Source organism: Camellia sinensis, chromosome 5 (genome assembly GCF_055761805.1).
Source record: "Camellia sinensis isolate YWXY chromosome 5, ASM5576180v1, whole genome shotgun sequence".
NCBI classification, from domain to species: domain Eukaryota; kingdom Viridiplantae; phylum Streptophyta; class Magnoliopsida; order Ericales; family Theaceae; genus Camellia; species Camellia sinensis.
The window spans coordinates 201,551,430-201,576,366 of record NC_138965.1 but is presented as its reverse complement, the minus strand read 5'-3'; the positions used below and the strand labels follow the sequence as shown (position 1 = coordinate 201,576,366).

At 34.4% G+C, this 24,937-nt stretch overlaps 1 protein-coding gene across 1 annotated transcript; it reads right to left on the bottom strand.

Moving 5' to 3' along the window:
- Window positions 1–798: 798 nt before the first annotated feature.
- On the bottom strand, window positions 799–1,122 carry LOC145792021 (uncharacterized). Its single transcript, XM_082872498.1, has one exon. The coding sequence runs from the start codon at window positions 1,120–1,122 to the stop codon at window positions 799–801; it is 324 nt and encodes a 107-aa protein (XP_082728624.1).
- Window positions 1,123–24,937: the final 23,815 nt, after the last annotated feature.

Genomic DNA, 24,937 nt, shown 5'->3' with positions numbered 1-24,937 from the left:
ATATCACTAATGTATGGGATAAATCTTATTACACATAGCTTTTGTTGTTAACAAAAGAGAGAGCTGTAAATTCTGACCTCTGATATTATTTTAAATGATGTGCACTATTACATGTCAGATGCTAATTTGTACAAGAATCAAACTTCTATGACACAATCCATTACCCAGGCATTATCAGTAAATCTAAGGATGATATTTTAGGATCTCTAGTAAGACTCTTCGATAATATAATGTTCTCTTGAAAAAAGAAAGAAAAATAAAATTTATCATTTTCATTAATTTAGTGAATGATTTATTTAACTTGCATTTCACTTTCCTTACAAGCATGTAATAATTTAATTTATTTTTTTCCCCTGATGTTTTCCACTAATTAATGTACGCTTATGATGTCACAAATTTGATGGCACAACAACATAAAAAGTTAAATTTTTTATAATATTTAAAACATTTATTATACTCAGTTGGCAAAACAATAATTAGTGATATATGATTAGTGTCGGCAAGATTAGATCAATTATATAATCCGAAAACAATTCTATTGTTTGATTGTGACTCCAAATCTTACATTAAATTATGTTGATTTGCTGAATTATTTTTGATTGAGCAGTTTCATAAATTTTAAATATTTTGAGGACTAACAGTAGCAGAGTCAGGAATTTAATATAAGGGGCACCTATTAATTATAATCTAAAATTTTTTCTTCCCCAATCAATAACAATAACATAATAAAAAATTTTAGAGCTAATATTAAACATTAAAAATTAATATTCATTACAAAAAGTTTTTAATTTTAAACTTTTACAATTGACCCCGACGAGTTTTCATCTTTTGAAATCTTTCCACGATAGTATCATTGTCATTGCCGTCAAAAATATCTCTCTCAATGTAGACAACCAAGATATCATTCATCCATTTATCTCCCATTCGGTTCTGCAACCGATTCTTCACAATATTCATAGTTGAAAATACCCTCTCAACAATAGCAGTTGCAATAGGTAAGATTAATGCTAAGGTCAAGAGCAAATGCACTGATAGATATACTTTGTCTCTTCTAGTCTCCACCACTTTCTTAGCAAGATCGACAATTTCATTCAACTTTAAGAACTCACTACTGGATAGCATGTCGATAATATATGTATCAAGTTAATCATTAAGTACCATGAGCTCCACTGAAGAAAAATTTTTAGGATAAAATTCAGAAAAATGAATTAATTTTTTCCTGTCAAAACTAGAAAAAGAGTCAGATGGATTCAAACATGTCCATTTGATAGTAGAACAAGAATGTCATAGTTTTGTTGGTTTTGAAAAAATGAATTTGGAACACTCGAATAGTAAATTAATGATTAATGTTTTATTTGTTTCAACATAAAATATTTATTTAAAAAAATAATTTTGGTATTTTTAGTATTTGGTAATTAACAAAATTTCACTAGAAAAACACCTTTACAAGTTATTTGAAAATCTCTCTACAAAAATACAAAACAAAATAAAGATTGGGCATGCTTCAGGTCCAAATTTGGATTAGAGGTGTTCAAGACCGTTCATTTTATAGAGCATTGTGTTCATTTATAAAAAAAATAAATTAAATTAAATTTATTCAATAATCTTAACTTTTTTATTTTATTCTGTTTGTCTCTAAAAAAAAATAAACGATAAATGTGTTTTAAAAAATATATTATTTATTTTTTACTTTGTTAGTAGCTATATTTAAATAATTTTTTATATTCCGATTGTCAACTTTTTTTGAGCTGATGTCACAAATAATTTCTATGATAAACTTATCATTATAAAAATTTCTTTAAAAAATACAATTCAACTATTTACACTTTCCACATTATATTTCAGTACAAACTAACAAAAATTAATTAAAAATAAATCAAAATTCACAAACAAAAATTAAAATATTCCAATCATTCATCATTTCGATAAATTTCTCAGTATCGTTACCAATAACAAATGATTATTTCACAAACACAAGACATACATCTAAAAGATCTTTAAAAAAATTCATTTAAAACCAAGGGAAAATAAGTATAAAAAAAAATCATAATTTATAAGTAAATAAATCCAATCCATAGCACCCGTTGATAATTATCTTATGAAAAAGAAAAGGGTAAATTACACTAACACCCCCTGAGATTTTTGTTTAATACAGATTCTTCTCTTATGTTTAAAAAATTACATTTTTCTCCTAAGATTTGTAATTTCATTGGAAATTGTTCCCTAGCCAGTTGATGTCATGTCTAAAAATTTTCTAAATGACCATTTTGCCATTTTCTTACCATTTCTTCTCCCTATCATTGTGATTACTTTCTACAACTTTCCATCATTAAATCTTACCTGAACATATTCTTATTGAGTGATAATGTACTAACATAAATTTTATATAAAATTTTCAAATACAATAATATAGCTTAATGGTGACCATTCATTTTAAAACAAAATACCCATAAACATGATTTATAATTACAATATCACTATTACAATATTTTTATGATATTTTTTGTATAAATTTTTATGATATTTTTTGTATAAATTTTTATATATGAATAGAATTTTTCATTTTTATTTCTACTATTATTTTTCTTTGTCGTCTGTTCACCCACATTTATTACATTATTACCAAACACCGTCATTTATATTTATTACAGTATTACTAAATTTTTATATTTTTGTATTTGGTGAATTTAAAAAAAAAATTACAAAATATATACTTCTTAGGCATACCTAGATTAGGTGTATCTAAAGAGTAAAAAAAAATTAAATGTGAAAAGAGATCTGTATTAAATATTAGTATTATTTAATATTAAGCTAAGGGACAAAGAAAATGATTGCTATTTATTTTGAGATTACATGTACAAAATATTAGTATTATTTTATTATTTTATATGTAAAAAAGCTAAAGGACAAATATGTTATTTTAATTTGACATGAGGTAAGTGTAAGTTTTTAAATGTGACGAGAGATCTGTATTAAATAAATACCTCAAGGGGTGTCAGTGTAATTTACCAAAAGAAAAAGTATATATATATATGGGTCACTACTTTTTTGATCCATCTGTGAGTCCTCGACCCAAAGGGCCGCACATAACCCATGAGAAAGTCTGGGCCTAATGGGCTAGACTTCTGGACTAGTGAATGGGGAGCCCAACCACTCATCAGCTAAAATTTTACTATTGTTTTTGTGGGTACATGATCTGGTAAAACTTTCATGATGAGGCCTTGTTCAACGGTTGATCATTAATTTTTTCTTTTAAAATTTCAAAAAGTAATCAAAATAATGTTCTTAAATTTTCGAAAATTGTTTTGAAATAGAAATGAAAAAGATGGGTGCTTTTAAACTTTTTCATCATTTTTGTTTCTGTGAACACGAAAAAAAAAATGAAAATGACACCAAAAGACACCCATTGATCCTTCGATCTCATAGCACACTAAAGACACTTTTCTTGTTCTACAAAAGAACAAAAAGCCAAAAAAAAACAGGCTTTTCTTGATGTTGAAGCAGAGGAAGAATGAATGTTAAAACTTAAAAAAAAGCACAAAAAAGAGATTCTTTTCGTATTAAGGTAATTTAATCAAGCATTGTGGGAAATAAATCAACATGTTGGAAAACATGCTTCCCACAATGGTAAGACTCAATTCTTAACATCACGCCTAGTAAAAAAAAAAATGGTACTGGGGTTATTTGAGGTGTCCTAAATAAGTATACTTTTTATCTTTTTGGATTAAAAAGTTGAAAAAAATATGGTTGTTTGAGTTAACTTTTTGACTTTTTATAGAAAAATGTGTATTAAAAAATTGTATAAATTAGTATGTAGGGAAAAATTAAGATTGAGAGTTGTGCAGCCGTAATTTTTGACTTTTGGTGAATAGTGATAACTTTTTAACTTTTTGAGTAACTTTTTATTTTTTGACTTTTTTTTAACTTGCCAAACTTGACCTAAACCAACTTTTGGTCTCCAATGTGTTCCCTTAGCTCATAAGCATTTTAAAAAAATTATATCAAAAAAGTTAATAAAGAAAACATTGAATATAAAAATTTAGAAAGCATTTTGTTTTGCATGTTTTTGTTTTTGAGGAGCCAACCCAACTGGAAACATGGCTCCTGAATTTGTGTATGTATATGTATGGTCGGCCACAAACTAATGTGTTGAGTTTTTCACAATGAATGCCAAAATCAAGAGTAGTAGTAGTTAGATTTTACAAAAATGTTAGATATTTAAATAATTTTACTAAAAATTTTACTAAATGTCTCACATAGGTGTGAGATCTACATACAACCCATAATTTGTAGATCTCACACCCATGTGAGACATTTAATAAAAATTTTAGTAGAATTTTAGAATTACTGACATTAGTTTAAATTTTATTCTAATGCTTTGACTAATTAACCATTTTATTTATTTTAATTTTCATGGGGGTAATCAAACCAGCCCACAAGTTAAAATTTGATAAGTTCATTGCACAAGCTTCAAGATGGTCCAATTCAAACCCTGAACTAAATGAGACAAGCAAAGTCCTTGGATGCCTACCTAGCCTCCTAGTTTTGCCATTTTGTGTTGGGACATTTCATAAGCTAACAAGTAAATCTTTCTAGCTATTTGTTTATGGGTTTTTTAAAAAATCCAGAAAATGATACTTAGAATTTTATCAAGAATTTAATGTGTGGTCTAAATTTACCTCAAGTGGGACTCTTATCATATCAAATTTGAATCACCATGACATACTTGTTTTTATGGTCAAAATATGGTAAAATATTTTGTGCAAGTATAATTACACTCTGTTTATTATTAATGATATATAAATAAGAATTTTATATAGAATTGGAAAAAATTATTTTGTCAAACTTCAAACCAAATTTTGCACAAGATTTCACAAAATTTCTCATTGGATTCACTTCTTACAAGTCGTTTGTGGTCATAATTTAGCTTTGTTGATGCGACAAAAATAATTTTGTCAAACTTTAAACCAAATTTTACGTAAAATTTTATTCATTTTTAAGTAAAGTCGTTTAGTTCACCATTAGAAATAAACTTTTGAGATGCATAGTCAAAAGTAACTTTGACAAGCCGTATGACTTTGTCATTGGAATTTTTCTAACATTAACAGTATTTAAAATTAATTGGCAATTGGGTATGGCGATATAAGTGGTTTAACTATTAAACTGATTAAACTGTTGTCGCAAGAAATTTTAAAAAATACGAAGTATTATTGAGGACCAAGTTAGTTAAGATTTCATTGTGGCAAGACTTCCAAAAAGTTTGGACTGCTACTAGCATTAGCAAGTCAAGAGTTCGAATATATGAACTATGGTCTTATTTCACATTTCAAGAGTCTCTATAGTTTAGATCTTGTGTTGTTTTAGTCTCTAATTTTTCAATTGTGACATATTTAGCCTTAAATTTTAAATTTTGTTTCAAATTAAGACAATTAAAAATACCATTGCTCAATTTCAAAGGTAAAGTCGTCAATTTGATAAAATATAAACTAATTTGATAAAAAATAAATGTCGAAAATATTTTTAAATTTTTAAAAATTATTTCTACCCACTAAAGATAAAATGATATAAAATTGATAAATCTTTTAGACATTTATTTATTTCTTTTTTACTAAATTAATTTTTATTATGTGTTTGGGTTATAATCATGTAATGGTTGGTTGTTTTATTTTCATTAAATTAGTTTTTATTTTTTCAAAAGTCAAATATTGCGACAATTTTGATATCATTATTAAATCAATCCATTAAATCAAAAAATTCAAAACTAAAAACATTTCATATATTAAATATATCGATTACATATTAAAATCCTAACAACCACTCATTATATGATTATTATCCAAACACATAATAAAAATCAATTTGATAAAAAATAAATAAATAAATATTTAAAAGATTTATCAATTTTACATAATTTTATCTTTAGTGGGATAGAAATTTTTTTTAAAATTTTAAAAATATTTTTTTGACTTTTATTTTTATCAAATTGGTTTATGTTTTATCGAATTGACAACTTTGCCCTTGAAATTGAGTAATGATATTTTCAATTGTCCTTATTTGAAATAAGATTCAAAATTCAAGGTCAAATATGTCACAATTGAAAAGTTAAATATTAAAGTAACACAAATCCCAAATTATAGAAACTATTAGTGTAATTTACCCTTTAAGAATTATATTTACATTTCGAGATAATAATGTCTCATTACACTTTTTGCTTTTATGTAGGGTTGTTCCAAAAAAAAATCGTCTGACTGCATAACCCAAATCGAACTCATGTGGTTTGAGAAAGTGAGCGAATTGAATTGGATAGGTTAGATAATAAAACTTGATGGGTTATTTGCAAGTAAGAATTCATCAACTCCACTCTGTAAACAAAGGTGAGGAATTCTTGCATTGATCTAATGACAGATTATTTGCATTAACATAATTTATTTTACTATATGGACTAGAAAAGTAAAAAAAAATTAAAATTAAAATTAAAATTAAAAAATGGCAAGTAAAGTTTTATAAATAAATAAAGGGTGTAAAATAAGCTGGTTTTTGTTTTTAGTTTTTTTTTTCAAAAAAAAAAATTTTTTTTTTTTAAAAAAAACTTGTAGATCCTTCTATACTAGACAAGACTTGAAAAGTAAAAAAAAATGACCAAAATTAAAAATAAAATCACAAAATATATATATATATATATATATATATATAACTTCTTTTAGTGGAATCCCAAACTCATTATAAATAACATACAAAACCCTAACTAGAAGACAAGTACAAAACTATCCCTATACTAAAAAGAAAATTCCCAACCCAAAAAATATATTACAACTCTCACACCCGCATTATAAATAAATAAAAAAAAGGGGTTTGATGGTCATTGTTTATGGCCATTATATGATGGTTGGTAGATTGTTCTTGTGGGTTCAAAAGAAGGAAGGCCAACAAAATAAAATATTTATAAGAAAGAAAGAAAAAAAAAAAACATGCAAAACATGTAAACTAGGCTTCAAGTTAACCATAGTTGGAAGGTCATCTATCAACCTGTTAGTTACCCCTTAATTAAAAATGATGATGAATTTGAAAGTGACAATGACAACCCCTCTCCTTAGACACTAATTCAAAAGTCATGGAACATATATTTGGTTGGGGTCCATTTTGATCCATTTTATACTATGGCTGTCACATTACATAATCACAAGTAAATTTAATGGCAATTAATCACTTTGTTTGATTTGGTTTTAAAATTTAGTTTTTTCTTGGTTTTTTTGTTTCTTTTCTTATTTAATTTTTTTTTAAAAAAAAAACTAATTTGGTAAATAAAATTATAAAAAAAAACACTATTTTCATATGGGTTTCCATTGTTTGAGAAAAAAACAATTTTTAAAATTGAAAAATTTTGTGTTTATTTCTTTAAACTTTTTCTTATATAATAAATAATATTTAAAAAGGGTTTTTTGAAAAAAAAAAAAACAAACAGAGTGAATGAAACCTTTGCAACTACAACTATGACAATAAATAGATTTTTTATACATAATTTAAAAAAAAACAATTCTCAATGAATTCTTTCAGTAAATCATTTTTCAAAAATTATTCATTAAAAAAAGTGTTTGGGGTCAGCTTGAAAATCTTTTTTTCCCATGTTTTTTTTTACTTATTTTTTTTTTAATTTTTAATTTTATAGAGTGAACTTTTGAGCTTTGAATGATGGATTCAATGGTAGATGGAATAATACCGACCTTCCAACTAACAAATCTTTGTAGCCGACACACAATAGGATTTTGTTAATAAACAATGGCTTGTTTGGCAAGCAAGCATTTATTATGCAACTTGTTTGCCCTCCTCTATTCTTCCAACCGAATCAAAGTTTCAATAATTTGTTTGGTTAGGTATGATCAATTTTTGAAACTGAAAAATTAATTGTTACAAACACACGCAATACAGTTGTTGGGCTATCCTTCTTTTTATTGTCCTTCATTTCGTACTACATATGTACATGCCATGATTGTCACATGTTTGGGTTGGTTTTTTAAAATTATTTCAAGATTTAAAAAAAAATAGAAATTAATTTGATAAAAATAAATATTAGAAATATATTTTTAAATTTTTTAAAATTATTTCTGTCCTTTCAAAAGATAAAAACTATGTAAGAATAACAAGTGCTTTTAATTTTTAAATTTTTTTAAACTAAATAAATTTTTATTTTTTAGAAAAAAATTATTAAAACAAATTTTGAAATCAAATCAAATAGAGCCAGTGAACAATTACATTTCAGTGGAATATTGAAAAAATAATTGCATTACAGGTGAAATCTTTCTTGGTGCAATTATGATATACAGAAAAAATTTGCATCATGTACAGAAAAAAAATAAAAAATAAAAAAAATTAGAGAAATTTCAGTTCAGTGTATGTTTTTGAAAAAATATTACAAATAAGTGGTAAACTTTATAAATGTTGATAATTAAAATTATCAATTTTCCATTAATTTGTAATTACTTTTTGAAATTTCCACTTAAGGATGATTTCCTCAAAAAAATTCCACTGTCCCACTTATTTGGGATTTGGCCTTTATTTTATGATGTTGATGTTATGAATTTATGATCTTTAAGGCCATGTTTGTTTATGAATTTATAATCTGTTCATCCAAACAGGGGACCCAAATAAAAAGGTTAAAGTATTTCAATTAAAAGGCCAAAGTGGATCTAAAATCTGGATCTGGGCCTACCGATCCGAAAGTTTGTGACCAGACCCCCCTCACCAAACCAGCAATTCCACAGCTGTCTATACACACAACCTGCTCTCTCTCTCTCTCTCTCTCTCTGGTTGAGTTCTTTTTAACTGCCTTGATTCTAGGGAAAATTAGAATTCAGTGATAGTTTTTTTAAAAGTAATTAAGATTTACAAAAAATTTAAAATTTTAACTATTAAAATTTATAAATTTTATCATTGATTTGAAATCTTTCTTTTAAAGTTACACTGTATTATTATTTCCTCTCATTCTATGTTTGCCAACAATTAAAAATCTTACATTTTTAATCTTTAATTTTAAATTTGTCATTTTTCAATATATATTTTTTGTTATATGTCTGTTATTAGGTAAATGGAGGATCAGTGAAAATAAAACAAAATTAAAAAGTAATATTTTTTGGAAATTTTTTTTTATACTGAAGAACAAAAAAAAAAAAAAAAAAGGAAAACAAAAGGGATTTTTGAAAGTTTCCCTTGAGGCAACATTCTGTTTTAAAAATATGTGGGTCAACCCAATTTGTGCTATTTTAACACAGTAAAAATGTATTTTATATGGATTTACTCTAAATTGCTCCATTAGTGTGTACATTACAAGAATTTGCACTTTTAGCGATTACTTTTCGCAACCAATATAAAAGTTGGTAGCTAAAGTTAACTTTTGGCGACCAAATATTAATTGGTCGTGAATGATCATTATTTTTGGCAACCAAATATGAGTTGGTCGTAGAAGGTCATATTTTGGCGACTAAAAAATGAGTTGGTCGCAGAAAGTGGTATGCTTTTGGCAACCAACTACAAATTTGGTCGCGGAAGGTCACATTTTGGAGACCAAAAAATAAGTTGGTCGTAGAAGATAAAAAATAAGTTAGTTGTGGAATTGGCGACCAAAATTTTAGTCGCCAAAAACTTATTTTCCCCGACAAAAAATATTTTAGTTGCCATATATTGAGTTTTGGCTACTAAAACAATTTAGTCGCCAAATAGAAAATAAAAAATTATTTTTTTTCTTTGGCGATCAAAAAATTGGTTGCCAAAAACTTACTTTCAGCAACCAAAAAAAATTAGTCGCCAAATTAGTACTTTTAACAAATATTTTGGTCGCCGTTGATTGAGATTTGGCGACTAAAAAAGTTTGTCGGCGAATGTACTTTTTCTGCGACTAATCTGGTCTTTTGGTCGCCAAAAGTTTGGAAGGGAAATTTGAAACATGAAGGTGGGAATTGAAAGCCCTGGCTCACAAGATCAAAAAATAAAAAAAAAAAATCAAAAGCCCTGACTCTCAAGATCAATCTATAGCCAATGGTTCTAATCATAAAGGAAGAACAAAGAACGCCATTAGTGGCATGGGTTAGTGAGAGAAGCTCTTTCATTCTCTGGAATTCCTAAAATTCTAGGGTTTCAATAGCTCATTGATGTCAATGGAGTCTCCACAGTTTACCAAAGGGGTTTTGTCTATAGCTAAGGATGTAGTTAGGGATTAGAAATCACCAGCGTTATTTGGTTTGGGGCAAACTGAATCGAGGTTTGAGCTTAGAGCAAGGGGAATCGAAAATTTCCTCTGAGGAGGTTCCTTCGATTAGTGTTAACAAATTGATGATGGGGGGTGAAGGGATTCTTAGCCCTAGTTCGAGGTCGTTCGTTGCTTCTATGGAGGGCCTTCGATCAGAAATTGTTGCGATGGATGCTCTTGGTCCTGATGAGTGAGGTTCAACTAGAGGTAGGGTTTTAAATCGGGGTTCGGATGTGGTAATTTCTCAATCTTAGGCTATTGAGGACCTGCGGGCTAGGCTCAACACCATTTGTTTGCAAATATGTTGGGGGTTTCGAGGGAGGATCTGGTACCCATTGAACTTGCTCAAGAGGAAATATCCGCTCCTGCACTTCAGCGTTCAACCTGCTTCAGACTAAGTGGTCGGACATTGTTGAAATAAAAGGGGGAGAGGAGGCTGTTATTGATCGATTCAAGGACCTACCTGATAGCCTGGTTGTGGCTAGGGCTAAAACTTTGGTATCAAAGCTTGAGTGATGTGAGTCCACCCCATTATATTGTGTGAGAGGGTGAGTTTGTGGGTTGAGTGACTACAGCACTTCTACTGTTTTCTCTTACAGTTTGCTCTTGCAGGTTCCTAGCTGGCCCAGTTCTTGTAACAACCCTCATTTCAACTTAGTCATACTTGCATACATTCATGAATGATCTTGTTTTGGTATGTGCATTTGCAAATCTTGTCTTGTTTTGCTCGAATGTTTGCTTGCATGCTTTGTTCTTGTCTGGTGTGTTGCCGAGGTCATCTTAAGCCTAGACTCATTCGAAATCTTTTCCACTTAGAACTGTCGTGGAATCCCTTTGGTTGACCTCCATCTCCACCCTGGCATATTGGCCGAGATGTCACTATCTAGGCCGAGGTGCGCGTCGCCTAGGCCGAGATGTTCATCATCTAGGCCGAGATGTTAATATCTAGGCGTTCTAGATCCTTGATCCTTGCACTAGCGATTTTGTTCCTGGAATGGTATGACCTAGACCGAGGTGTGGCACATCTAGGCCAAGGTGTGACACAGCTTAGTCAAGTGTTGTCCTTCCAAGCCGATGTCCTTGCCACTTGCTTGCCAGAGTCTTGTTGTTAGCCGATGTCGTTACTCGCCGGAATTCTCTTGCCGCCTAGCTTGTTGAATACACTTTGTCTTGGTCTTGTCTTGTCAAGTTAGTCACCTTTCTGAGTAGAGCCAATTAACCAATGCCACGTGTCCCAGCAGAGGGATTAAGTTAGTGACTGTCGAGAGAAACATATCATTTTGCATCAATCTTGCCTTTTAGAGAGAGAAACTCTAGGAAGAAGGAGGAGAAGTTTAAGCTAGAGAGAGTGAACTTCCAAGCTTGATCGTTGGAGCTTGAACCGTTAGATTCGAGTTTTGAGGTTAGAATCTTAACCTACTCTCGTTGTTCTTATTGATCATCTAGCTGCATTGCACGATCAAACCTGTCCGGCACGCCATGCATTGATTTAAAGTTGGTTTTAGAAAGAGAAAATGGTTTTCATGTGTTTTTGAAGAAAAGCAACGTTTGATCCGAAAGTTTGCATTAAGGCTCATGTCTTTGTGTTTGTTTTGATAAGATCCTTGAGTATGGGTACCCAGGTCTATGTTTTTAAAATTATAATGAAATCTCAGCTTTTGTAATAGCAAGTTTTGATCTTTGCATTCATCTTCCTCATATTCATGTTCTTCATGTTTATCAAGAGGGAAACCCAGATTTTCCCGACTTCGCTTTTGAATGTGGCCATCAAGGCCACACCTCGGCAAGGAGGTGTGGGACCTCGGCCTAGACCTGGTAGTTGCCCAGCTTGTTTTTCCAAAGATAAGAAACTGTGTTTTGATTTGATTTGACTTAGTTTTGAAGAATGCCGAGGTCATTTGCATGTATGCTAGACTTGTTTTGAGTAGTGGATTTAATAGACTTTGCCATGTGTTTGTAGGACTTGGACTTGCCTTAACCCCGACGTTTGTAGAACTATGTGAGTGGTATTTTTAGTAAAGCTATGTTATCAATGTTTTGATGAGCTGAGCTTTGCTTTGCTTTGCTTTGTTTTGAAAAGTATTTGTTAAGCATGAATGATTGTCCCTAGTTTTGTATCTTGTATTATACTTGCTTTGATGACCTCCTCGGAAAGTCCCTTGTGCTGGAGGACTCTAAACTTTCACAGCACATCTTGTTTTGAAAGTCCCTTGTGCTGGAGGACTCTAAACTTTTGCAGCACATCTTGCTTTGAAAGTCCCTTGTGCTGGAGGACTCTAAACTTTCGCAGTACTCTCGTGTTAAAGGGCTACGGGCCTTTGTAACATAGATCCCTTGTGCTAGAGGACTCTAAACTTTCGTAGCACCCTTGTTTGAGATATCTCCCTTGCCTTGTCTTGTTTTGCCACTGACGGTTTACCGCGTGGATGTGCTTGCCGGAATGCCATCATTTGTAATATGCTGATGCTAGTAAGCATCCCTTGAAGCTTTGGAGATTTGTTAGATGGATGAGGTCCATCCCTTGTTATATAAAGTTTTGACTTGTGTTGTTTTGTAAGGACTTCGGCTATTATTCATGCAAACCCCTTTATTATTTATATCATTCACTGAGTATCCAAGCTCACCCTCTCTATATATATGTAGGTGATGAGCAAGAGGGCGGTGACGCCTAGATGTGATTCAGGAGCTTGTTTTGGGATTTTTGTTATGTCGGCTTGACTTGTATTCATCTCGGCAGTCTTGAAAATTATGCTTCTCGATTTGTAATACTTGTATGTTGCATACGTCGGCTCGAGAAGCGTTTTGATCAAGATGTGTGTTTTTGTATGTATGTTATGTCGGCAACGAGGATATCGGCAATCTGGCAGACTATGCTCCTTGACCTGTAGTTCGTACATTTTGCTTGTGTCGGCTTGTGAAGCCTTTGTTAAAATGTAAGATGTAATTTCTACCTTGCTTCATTTGTAATTAAGTTGTAACCCATGTGAAGAATGGTTGCTATCTCATTTGACTTATGCACAGCTCTTATGGACTGATCTGATTTGTATGCATCGCTTCCGTACTTGTGAGCCCCATATATCATACTCTGTTGTGTGTGAATCTTGGAGGTTGGCCTTCGGTAATCTCGGATTACTAGCGATCACGGCACTAAACTACTAGGGGCGGTTTGGGGTCGTGATAGAATGGTATTAGAGCACAAGTTCCTTGGTATACGTTATTCACACACTTTGAGTCCTAAAGAGCATAGGATTTCCCCTTAGAAGGATGTTAGGATTGCATCATATTGCTTGCTATGTGGACAAGGTGTGCATCATCTCGGCATGCTTAATTGTTACTTGCCTACGTGATTATTTGTTCATTTTGTTTAAAAGTCACATTTTGCATACTCATAGCATCATGAGGAGAGGTAGACCTCCAGTTGGCCGAGATCAGTCCGAGGACAGATTGGACAGACTGGAAAGGTTAGTTGAAGGTTTGGCCCGCGAGTTAAGGTAGGCAAGACAGCAGTATGCTAGTGCTACATCGACTCAGGCCGAGCAGACAAACAGCCGAAATACAGTTCCACCTTCACCTCCCCCAGTACCACAAGTGCCCCCACAGCCAGCTTTATATGGGGACGACACGATAGCTTTGATCAGAGAGTTCAAGAAAATGATACCACCAAGATTCCAAGGGGGTATAGAGCCGATGAAAGCCGAAGCGTGGGTTTTGGAAATGGAGAAGTTGTTCGAGATCTTTCTCAGCACCGACACCCAGAAGGTGACATTAGCAGCTTTTACACTAGATGACAACGGCCACAGATGGTGGATGATGGTTCGAGAAAGCAATCCAGACTTGACCTGGACCCGATTTTTAGAATTATTTTACACCAAGCATTTTCCCTTATGTGTTCAAAATCGCAAGGCTACCGAGTTTCAGACTTTGACGCAAGGCAGTAGAACAGTAGCTGAATATGACCGTGCCTTTACCGAGTTGGCAAGGTACGCACCCCACATGGTCAATGATGAATATATGAAGGCTAGGAAGTTCGAAAGTGGGCTCTGTGGACCGATACAAGACCGGGTTAACATGCTCAACATGCCGACTTACGCCGGAGTGTTAAACAAAGCCATTCTGGCCGAAGCTAACTTGAACAGATACCAGAGTTCGGGAGAGAGCCAGAGGAAGAGGCAGAGTTATGATAATCTCCGAGCACAGTTTGGTATCAAGAAGAAAGTGAACGTCGGTAGTTCAAGCAACCTAAGACAGGAGAGTGGCACTAAGCCGACATGTTCTAGTTGTGGGAAGCCACATTTCGGGGTCTGTCGTCGGGCGTCTGGGGCTTGTTACGAATGTGGTAAAATAGGTCATTTTGTGAGGGACTGTCCAAAGACGAGGGCGGATGAAGGTAAGAAAGATAAGAATACCTTGGGCTCCGTACAGAAGGGTAACGGGGGGAAAGGACCAATGAGGCAAGGCAGAGTTTTTGCACTGGTACCAGGAGACACTCAAAATGCTAAGACAGTGGTGTCAGGTATACTTCCAATTTGCTCTCAAAATGCATATGTATTGATTGATTCAGGTTCTACGCATTCATTTATTTCTGCTAAGTTTGCCGAGAAGATTAATAGGAAACTAGAACCCCTTGATTATGTATTATCTGTATCTACTCCATCTGGGAGATCTATGAATGTTGCATCCATCTATCGAGCATGTGTTGTTGTGATTGGGAATGTTGAACTGTTAGCTGATTTAATGCCACTGGACATAACTCATTTTGGCGTTATATTGGGGATGGATTGGTTAGTGGCAAATCACGCGTCCATAGATTGTGTTTCTAAGAGTGTCACGTTAAAACCCCCAAACCTAGAGGAGGTCACGTTTCAGGGAAAAGGGGTAGTATCCCCACCTTACTTAATTTCATCCATGAAAGCCTGTAGATTGATCCAAAAAGGGTGTCAAGATTATCTGTGTAGCATATTAAGTAATTTGAATGGAAGTGTTAAGTTAGCCGACGTCCTAGTGGTTAATGAATTCCCCGACGTCTTTCCAAATGATTTGCCTGGTCACTTAGTCGATAGAGAGGTAGAGTTTACTGTTGACATCATATCAGGAACCCAGCCCATCTCTAAAACACCCTATAGGATGGCCCCCGTCGAGCTTAAGGAATTGAAACTTCAACTACAAGAGTTGCTAGATAAGGGTTTTATTAGGCCGAGCACTTCACCCTGGGGAGCACCTGTCTTGTTTGTTAAGAAGAAGGATGATACGCTTCGTCTATGTATTGATTACTGGGAACTGAATAAGGTAACCATCAAGAATAAGTACCCGTTGTCGAGGATAGACGATTTGTTTGACTAGTTGCAAGGAGCACGAGTCTTTTCCAAAATTGACCTTAGGTCGGGTTATCATCAGCTTAAGGTTAAAGCCGAGGACGTTGAGAAGACCGCTTTTCGGACGAGGTATGGCCACTACAAGTTTTTAGTAATGCCTTTTAGAGTGACCAATGCCTCTGCAGCATTTATGGATTTGATGAACAGAGTCTTTAAGCCATATCTAGACGAGTTTGTGGTTATCTTCATCGATGATATATTGATCTACCCTAAGAGTAAAGCCGAACACGAGGAGCATTTGAGACTTACCTTACAGACTTTGAGGGATCAGAAATTGTATGCTACATTTAACAAGTGTGAGTTTTGGCTTTCCACTATTTCATTTTTGGGTCATGTAATTGATGAAGAGGGTATTTCGGTCGATCCTAGTAAAATTGAAGCCGTTGTGAATTGGCCGAGGCTGGTTAATGTGTCCGACGTTCGTAGCTTTCTGGGATTGGCTGGTTATTACAGAAAATTCGTAAAGGACTTCTCAAGGATTGCAATTCCGTTGACACAACTGACTAAGAAGGGAGTGGCTTACGAATGGACTAAAGATAGAGAAGCAGCCTTCCAGGAGTTGAAGACGAGGTTAGTCGCAGCACCAATTCTTGTACTACCATCAGGTAATGAAGAGTTTCATGTCTACAGTGATGCTTCGCATAAGGGTCTGGGTTGTGTATTAATGCAAAAAGGTAGAGTTATAGCATATGTCTCTCGTCAGTTGAAGCCACATGAAAAGAACTATCCCACCCATGATTTAGAATTAGCAACCGTGGTATTTGCTTTGAAGATTTGGCGCCACTACTTGTATAGAGCTTCTTGTCAGGTTTTTACAGAGCATAAAAGTTTAAAGTACTTGTTCACTCAGAAGGAATTGAATATGAGGCAGAGAAGATGGCTTGAGTTGTTGAAAGATTACGATATGCAGATTCAATATCACACAGGAAAAGCTAACACCGTAGCCGACACTTTGAGCAGAAAGGCGGTTGGAAATTTGGCATGTCTAACCACGATCTCAGTGGAGCCGAATATTGTTCAGGAAGTAAAGACAAGGCAAATGGAGGATGAATTCTTCAAGAAGGTAGCCGATGAGATTGTCACAAAGCCGAGATCAGGGTACACCATAGAAAATCAAGTGCTCAAGTTTGAAGGAAGATTGTGTGTGGTCGACATCCCAGAGTTGAAAAGGAAAATTTTGCAGGAAGCTCATGGTTCCAAGTTTGCTGTTCACCTAGGGAACACCAAGATGTATCAGGATGTGAAGCAGACGTTTTGGTGGCCGAATATGAAAGGAAAAATAGCCGAATTCGTGTCGCAGTGCTTGTGTTGTCAACAAGTGAAAGCAGAACATCAAAGGCCAGCAGGACTTCTTCAACCTTTACCGATTCCTGAGTGGAAATGGGAGCACATCTCCATGGACTTTGTGGTTGGTTTGCCGAAAACACAAAAGGGTATGGATTCGATTTGGGTTATTGTAGATAGACTAACTAAGTCAGCACGCTTCTTGCCTGTTAAGACCACCTTCAACGCCGATAAACTTGCTTTGTTGTATATGAATGAGATTGTTGGACTTCATGGAGTGCCGATGTCAATTGTGTCAGACCGAGATCCGAAGTTGGTTTCCAGATTTTGGCAGAGCCTACAACGAGCTTTCGGAGCCGAGTTGAGGTTTAGCACAGCTTTTCATCCCCAGACTGATGGGCAAACAGAGAGGACGATTCAGACACTTGAAGATATGCTTAGACTATGTGTATTAGACCTCCAAGGAAATTGGGGAGTACATTTGCCTTTGGTGGAATTTACCTACAACAACAGTTATCAAGCTAGCATTGGCATGGCACCGTATGAAGCACTGTATGGAAGAAAGTGCAGGTCACCGATATGTTGGACCGAGGTAGGAGACAAAGCTCCGCTTGGTCCTGAGTTAATTCAAGTAACAACCGAGAAGATTAAGCTCGTTCAGCAAAGAATCAAAACCGCACAGAGTCGACAGAAGAGTTATGCTGACCAGAGAAGGAGAGAGTTGGAATTTGAAGTCAGGGACCATGTGTTCCTAAAGATTTCGCCGATGAAGGGAGTTACAAGATTTGGGAAGAAGGGTAAGTTAGCACCCCGTTACATCGGGCCTTTTGAAATTCTTGAGAGGGTTAACCTCGCTGCCTACAAACTTGCTTTACCGCCAGGATTGAGCCAAGTCCATAATGTATTTCATGTTTCGATGTTGAGGAAGTATATTCGAGATCCGCTACATGTGATCGACTATTTCAGAATTGTAATTAATGAAGATTTAGGCTACGATGAGGAGCTGATACGGATTGTCGACAGACAGGTGAAACAGTTGAGAAGCAAGTCGATACCAATGGTGAAAGTTGAATGGAAAGAGCATTACGGTGAGGATGCTACATGGGAAATGGAAGAGGAAATTAAAGTCCGACATCCAGAATTGTTTTTGGAACAAGGTAACTCAAGTTTGGGGACCAAACTTCTTTAAGGGCGGTAGGATGTAACAACCCTCATTTCAACTTAGTCATACTTGCATACATTCATGAATGATCTTGTTTTGGTATGTGCATTTGCAAATCTTTTCTTGTTTTGCTTGCATGCTTTGTTCTTGTCTGGTGTGTTGCCGAGGTCATCTTAAGCCTAGACTCATTCGAAACCTTTTCCACTTAGAACTGTTGTGGAATCCCTTCGGTTGACCTCCATCTCCACCCTGGCATATTGGCCGAGATGTCACTATCTAGGCCGAGGTGCGCGTCGCCTAGGCCGAGATGTGCATCATCTAGGCCGAGATGTTAATACCTAGGCGTTCTAGATCCTTGATCCTTGCACTAGCGATTTTGTTCCTGGAATGGTATGACCTAGACCGAGGTGTGGCACATCTAGGCCAAGGTGTGGCACAGCTTAGTCAAGTGTTGTCCTTCCAAGCCGATGTCCTTGCCACTTGCTTGCCAGAGTCTTGTTGTTAGCCGATGTCGTTACTCGTCGGAATTCTTTTGCTGCCTAGCTTGTTGAATACACTTTGTCTTGGTCTTGTCTTGTCAAGTCAGTCACCTTTCTGAGTAGAGCCAATTAACCAATGCCACGTGTCCCAGCAGAGGGATTAAGTTAGTGACTGTCGAGAGAAACATATCATTTTGCATCAATCTTGCCTTTTAGAGAGAGAAACTCTAGGAAGAAGGAGGAGAAGTTTAAGCTAGAGAGAGTGAACTTCCAAGCTTGATCGTTGGAGCTTGAACCGTTAGATTCGAGTTTTGAGGTTAGAATCTTAACCTACTCTCGTTGTTCTTATTGATCATCTAGCTGCATTGCACGATCAAACCTGTCCGGCACGTCATGCATTGATTTAAAGTTGGTTTTAGAAAGAGAAAATGGTTTTCATGTGTTTTTGAAGAAAAACCTCGTTTGATCCGAAAGTTTGCATTAAGGCTCATGTCTTTGTGTTTGTTTTGATAAGATCCTTGAGTATGGGTACCCAGGTCTATGTTTTTGAAATTATAGCATGAAATCTCAGCTTTTGTAATAGCAAGTTTTGATCTTTGCATTCATCTTCCTCATGTTCATGTTCTTCATGTTTATCAAGAGGGAAACCCAGATTTTCCCGACTTTGCTTTTGAATGTGGCCATCAAGACCACACCTCGGCAAGGAGGTGTGGGACCTCAGCCTAGACCTGGTAGTTGCCCAGCTTGTTTTTCCAAAGATAAGAAACTGTGTTTTGATTTGATTTGACTTAGTTTTGAAGAATGCCGAAGTCATTTGCATGTATGCTAGACTTGTTTTGAGTAGTGGATTCAATAGGCTTTGCCATGTATTTGTAGGACTTGGACTTGCCTTGACCCCGACGTTTGCAGAACTATGTGAGTGGTATTTTGAATAAAGCTATGTTATCAATATTTTGATGAGCTTTGCTTTGCTTTGTTTTGAAAAGTATTTGTTAAGCATGAATGATTGTCCCTAGTTTTGTATCTTGTATTATACTTGCTTTGATGACCTCCTTGGAAAGTCCCTTGTGCTGGAGGACTTTAAACTTTCGCAGCACATCTTGTTTTGAAAGTCCCTTGTGCCCTTGTGCTGGAGGACTCTAAACTTTCGCAGCACATCTTGCTTTGAAAGTCCCTTATGCTGGAGGACTCTAAACTTTCGTAGTACTCTCGTGTTAAAGGGCTACGGGCTTTTGTAACATAGGTCCCTTGTGCTAGAGGACTCTAAACTTTCGTAGCACCCTTGTTTGAGATATCTCCCTTGCCTTGTCTTGTTTTGCCACTGACGGTTTACCGCGTGGATGTGCTTGCCGGAATGCCATCATTTGTAATATGTTGATGCTAGTAAGCATCCCTTGAAGCTTTGAAGATTTGTTAGATGGATGAGGTCCATCCCTTGTTATATAAAGTTTTGACTTGTGTTGTTTTGTAAGGACTTCGACTATTATTCATGCAAACCTCTTTATTATTTATACCATTCACTGAGTATCCAAGCTCACCCTCTCTATATATATGTAGGTGATGAGCAAGAGGGCGGTGACGCCTAGATGTGATTCAGGAGCTTGTTTTGGGATTTTTGTTATGTCGGCTTGACTTGTATTCATCTCGGCAGTCTTGAAAATTATGCTTCCCGATTTGTAATACTTGTATGTTGCATACGTCGGCTCGAGAAGCCTTTTGATCAAGATGTGTGTTTTTGTATGTATGTTATGTCGGCAACAAGGATATCGGCAATCTGGCAGACTATGCTCCTTGACCCGTAGTTCGTACATTTTGCTTGTGTCGGCTTGTGAAGCCTTTGTTAAAATGTAAGATGTAATTTGTACCTTGCTTCATTTGTAATTAAGTTGTAACCCATGTGAAGAATGGTTGCTATCTCATTTGACTTATGCACAGCTCTTATGGACTAATCTGATTTGTATGCATCGCTTCCGTACTTGTGAGCCCCATATATTATACTCTGTTGTGTGTGAATCTTGGAGGTTGGCCTTCGGTAATCTCGTATTACTGGCCATCACGGCACCAAACTACTAGGGGCGGTTTGGGGTCGTGACAGTTCTTTGGGGATTGTGTATTTCAGATGGTGCGCGTTCCTAACCTGAAATTTATTTAAATCGCAGCTTAACTCTAGTTTCTCCAAAATATATACTAATAGATCTTGTTTTACGGTTTTTCTTGTTGTGGTTAGTTGAACTGTGCATGAACGTGTAAAATACCACAAAATGCTTCTACACCAAACATTTTCCCATTGAACATCAGTGGGCACAGTGATTGGAATTCATGCTAATTTTACTCTGTTTTTAGATTTCAAATTAAAATCGCTGTTAATTATTATTATTATTATTTTAAAATCAAACCTTTAGCTAAGATTCGAGATCTCACAAAATTGCATCATGTTATCTCACAAAATTGCATCATGTTACCTAGGCCTGTACTGTTCAACATCAGAAAATTTTGGACCCCATGTTAATGCAATTGCATTTTGACCTATGAAATACTCATGACATTCATTTATTTGAGGCAGCATGCTAGGTCAATTTTAAAACACATCCCAACACTCCACTTATGCAATATACTCAGGAAAAATATAGTTGTGTGAGTACAGAGCAATGATTGCACTGATGATGTCAATTTTCAATCAGCAACACTCCACTTATGTTGTGCTTGAGTCATGAATTTGGATAGGGATTTGAGGAGGGAAAAGAAAAGTAGTGGACAATGTGAAACAAAATTAGCTTATGATTCATTAATAGTTTCCTTCCCATTTCCTTTGCCTACCCAAATCCAAGATCTAAACACGATCTTAATCTGTCCTTGGAACCAATTAACCAAGGCTATGCTCTGTAGACTAAATCCCTAAGTTTTGTCTTTGGAAATTGCCGGGCATAATAAACCTCTAACAATCAAAAAAATAAATAAATAAAAAGTAGTAAAAGAAAACAAGAAAGAAAAGAACAAAAAGTTCTTACTCCATCACTAGTTCATTAGGAGTATTTGCTCAATTATGGCCTTTTAAGATAAGTAAATTACATTGTTGTTTCTGTCATCAGTGTCCTGATTCAAATGTGATTAACTTCCCTGTTTCATTAGCAGGGTTTGGTGGAAAATTTGAAGAACATGCTTATAAAAATGTGAATGACTTGGTTCCACTTGATAAGGCATCAACATTTGGTTCCACTTGAATTTTTCCATAATTGCTTTTGCTTAGTCTTACTTCTTGCATTAATCAAAATGGCTAAGGAAACTATTACTCTCTTTTTTTTTTTTTTTTCTTTCTCTTGTTGTTTAAAATCAAGTTTGCCTTAATAGTTAAACTATAGGAAAAAAAGGAAAGAAATAAAAAGCACTGGAATCTAGTGTCATATTCCCCAAATTTCTAAGAGTATTGAGGTTGGGTTTACTTTTTAAAACATTAGTTTCATCCATTTGTTTCAATAACCCATGCTTTGCTATGTCATAAGCATGAGACATCATACTACATAAATTGTTTGTAGAGAGTGCTAAGTTGAAGTTTCTGCAAAGCGATAAATATTAAGCTGAAAATATGATATATATGGGTTTAGTAATGTATTTTCACTAAGTTGAAGTTTTGATCTTGTAGATTGGTCGATTGGTTATCTCGAATTAGTTTGGTTAATTGAAAATGGGTTTAAGAGATAGCCTCAGTTTTTATCTTTTACATTGTTCGATTGATTAGGTAAATTAAAAATAGGGTTTAAGATGGCTTTTTTTTAATCTCATTTGAAATAATGTTGCTCTGTTTTTATCTTTTAGATTAGTCTATCAATTCTCACAGATTGGTTTGTTTAATTTAAAACAGAGGTTAAGAGATAGCTTTTTCAATTTTTCGGTGTTTGGTTAAGTTCGATTTTAATAAGGAAAAGGCTTAAATTCTAGTGAAACTAATATTTTTATTCTTTTTTTAAAAAATTAGTGTTTAATGTATACCTTTTTGGGTTTTTTTCTATTTGATCTGGGATATACACACAGGTTTTTATATTATAAGTGGGATTATGGAGGTGGGGTGAGAATCTAGGAGATAGGGTTTGTTGCATAGTTCAGTTTGTCCAATCACACTGAGCATATATGCGTAAGTTTGAATTTTTTTATTAAATTTCAAGACTTATTTTCATTTTGTATTGATTTCCTTTTTTTGTTTCTCTTCCCGGTTAGCAATTTCATCAAAACTCAACTTTCCCTAATTTATATATTATGTATGTATATGCACATCTGTGTACAATAATTTCTACTCGTATTTCCTTAATCTTACATTGTATCAATAATAATTTGTATCTTTATGTTTTTCTTGTTTTTAAGAGTGAAGTGAATAGTGATGTGAGGAAAAACACAGAATCTGTAAGAAAAATGGAGCAGAAAGATCAAAATTTTATTTTCATCTTTCATCTCCAAAAAAAAATTCAGAGTTTTAATGATGGAAATAATACATGCCTGTGATAAATCCTTTGTGGTCTTTGATGATGCCAGTCTTCACAATTCCTGGGTGTACTGCATTTATGGTTACTCTTGCATTTCTTGACTGTAACAACAAAAACACTTTTCACTGAGACAGAATCAAAAGATAGAAAACATTATCCTTTTTTTTGTTTTTGTCTCACATATATGATGTTTGGTCGTCAAAAATGTCACAGCATTTAAAAAAATTAAAATATGTATATATATATATTTACCTTAAGCTGTCTTGCGATTTCCTTGGTATGCAATATGTTGGCTAGTTTGGATTGAGCGTATTCATCAGTGCCGTTGATATTGACAAAGCTTCCAAGAACATTCAGCACTTGATAAAATGGATCGTGGACTGTTACACAGATTCATGTAAACTCATACTCTGCTGTGAAGATGATGTGGACATTCTTGAACAAGTTAAAAATTGCTGCAAAGTTATTGAGGTTGATGCTCCTGTGACTCATAAAGTAAGTATGCTCATTGATATTGAATAGTAGTTGTTTCTTGGTTGCATTTTATGACACTCCTTACATTATACTATTATCCTCTTCTTTCTTGATGGTGTGCATGGTTGATGGCCATAGGAACACTTCATATCACTTTGAAAGATAATGGATAATCGACAATTCAATGTTTCTTATGTAATAAAAAAATGGGAATTAAATGAATCCAACATCTAGACACCGACCTGCAATCAACACACATATTATAAACATAGCTGATAATCTCTAGAAAAATGATTCCAGGGAAAAATTTTGGTGAGTTAATTTGGGAAGCCATGACGAGTCAATTGATGTTTTTAGAAAATTTTAATCTCATTTCTTATGGGTTCCTAACATGGTTGGGATAGGTATCTTGATTCTTTTAATCAAAAATATTTCATAGAATTGTTAACAGGAATCCAAATACTACAAATATATAGAAATATAGAAATATTGAGGGATTTTGTTGGTCTTTAGGTCCATTCACTATGTGCAGTGTATGCAGTCTGCTGGGGAATCTTCTGGGGCTAAAATCTCATATTGTACCCTGAATTTTCTTTGACTCTTCTCCCCCACAATTTTGCAGATTATGGAGGTTCTTATTCAGATAGCAAGGAAGGAAAGACTTTGATCTACTGATGAGTTTTGCTGCTAAGATTACTACAAAGTCGAAGCAAAACCCTAGGAAAGCAATTATGGCTCTTGAAGCATGCAAAGCACACAAGTGGGATATTGAACAATAAATTTGCTGCCTTTGGCTTGTGTGAACAAAAGGTTTAGGCTTGTTATGCAGGGTTTCTGGGATTTTTTTTAAACCATAAATTTGGACATGAGAAATTCACTTGAGGGGGAAAAAAAAAACATAAGAAGAATTTCATTTATTACAATTTGACATTCTTGAAATGCTTGTAATGAAATGAGGATTAACAGCACACATTTATGCTTCTTCAGATTATTTTATATACGGGGAAAGTTTCAAAAGCTTCTTGTGGATTTTGTTCACCCCAAGCTGATTCTTCAGGTACTGTGTTTGACACTTTGGTTAAAATGACTTCATCCAAGATGATAAACCTCTTTGCTGACATGCCATCTATAATGTCAATAGGCCATTCAAACCTCTTTGGTAAAGTGTTTCACCTTTCTAGTGCATCATATGACTTCGTACATGAGTATTGGTAGAAAATGTAAGATTATTCTAAGCTAAGAGGTTTTTAATTTCTTCTTTTAGTTTCTCTTGTGTATATTATTATTTATTGGCTTTTTGGCTTTCAAAGGTTATTATTGTAATTGCGAGCGTGCCAGCAAGGATCAATCAGTCCTTACAGAAAATTAATTGCCAACCAATTATCAGACGATTGCGCTTTAGTTCTTTCAGCCTCAAGAAGAGAACTTTTACTGGTGGCTTGATTTAGGAG

Coding starts and splice junctions, on each gene's coding strand:
- LOC145792021 (XM_082872498.1), bottom strand. CDS start 1,122: ATGCTATCCAGTAGTGAGTTCTTAAAGTTGAATGAAATTGTCGATCTT.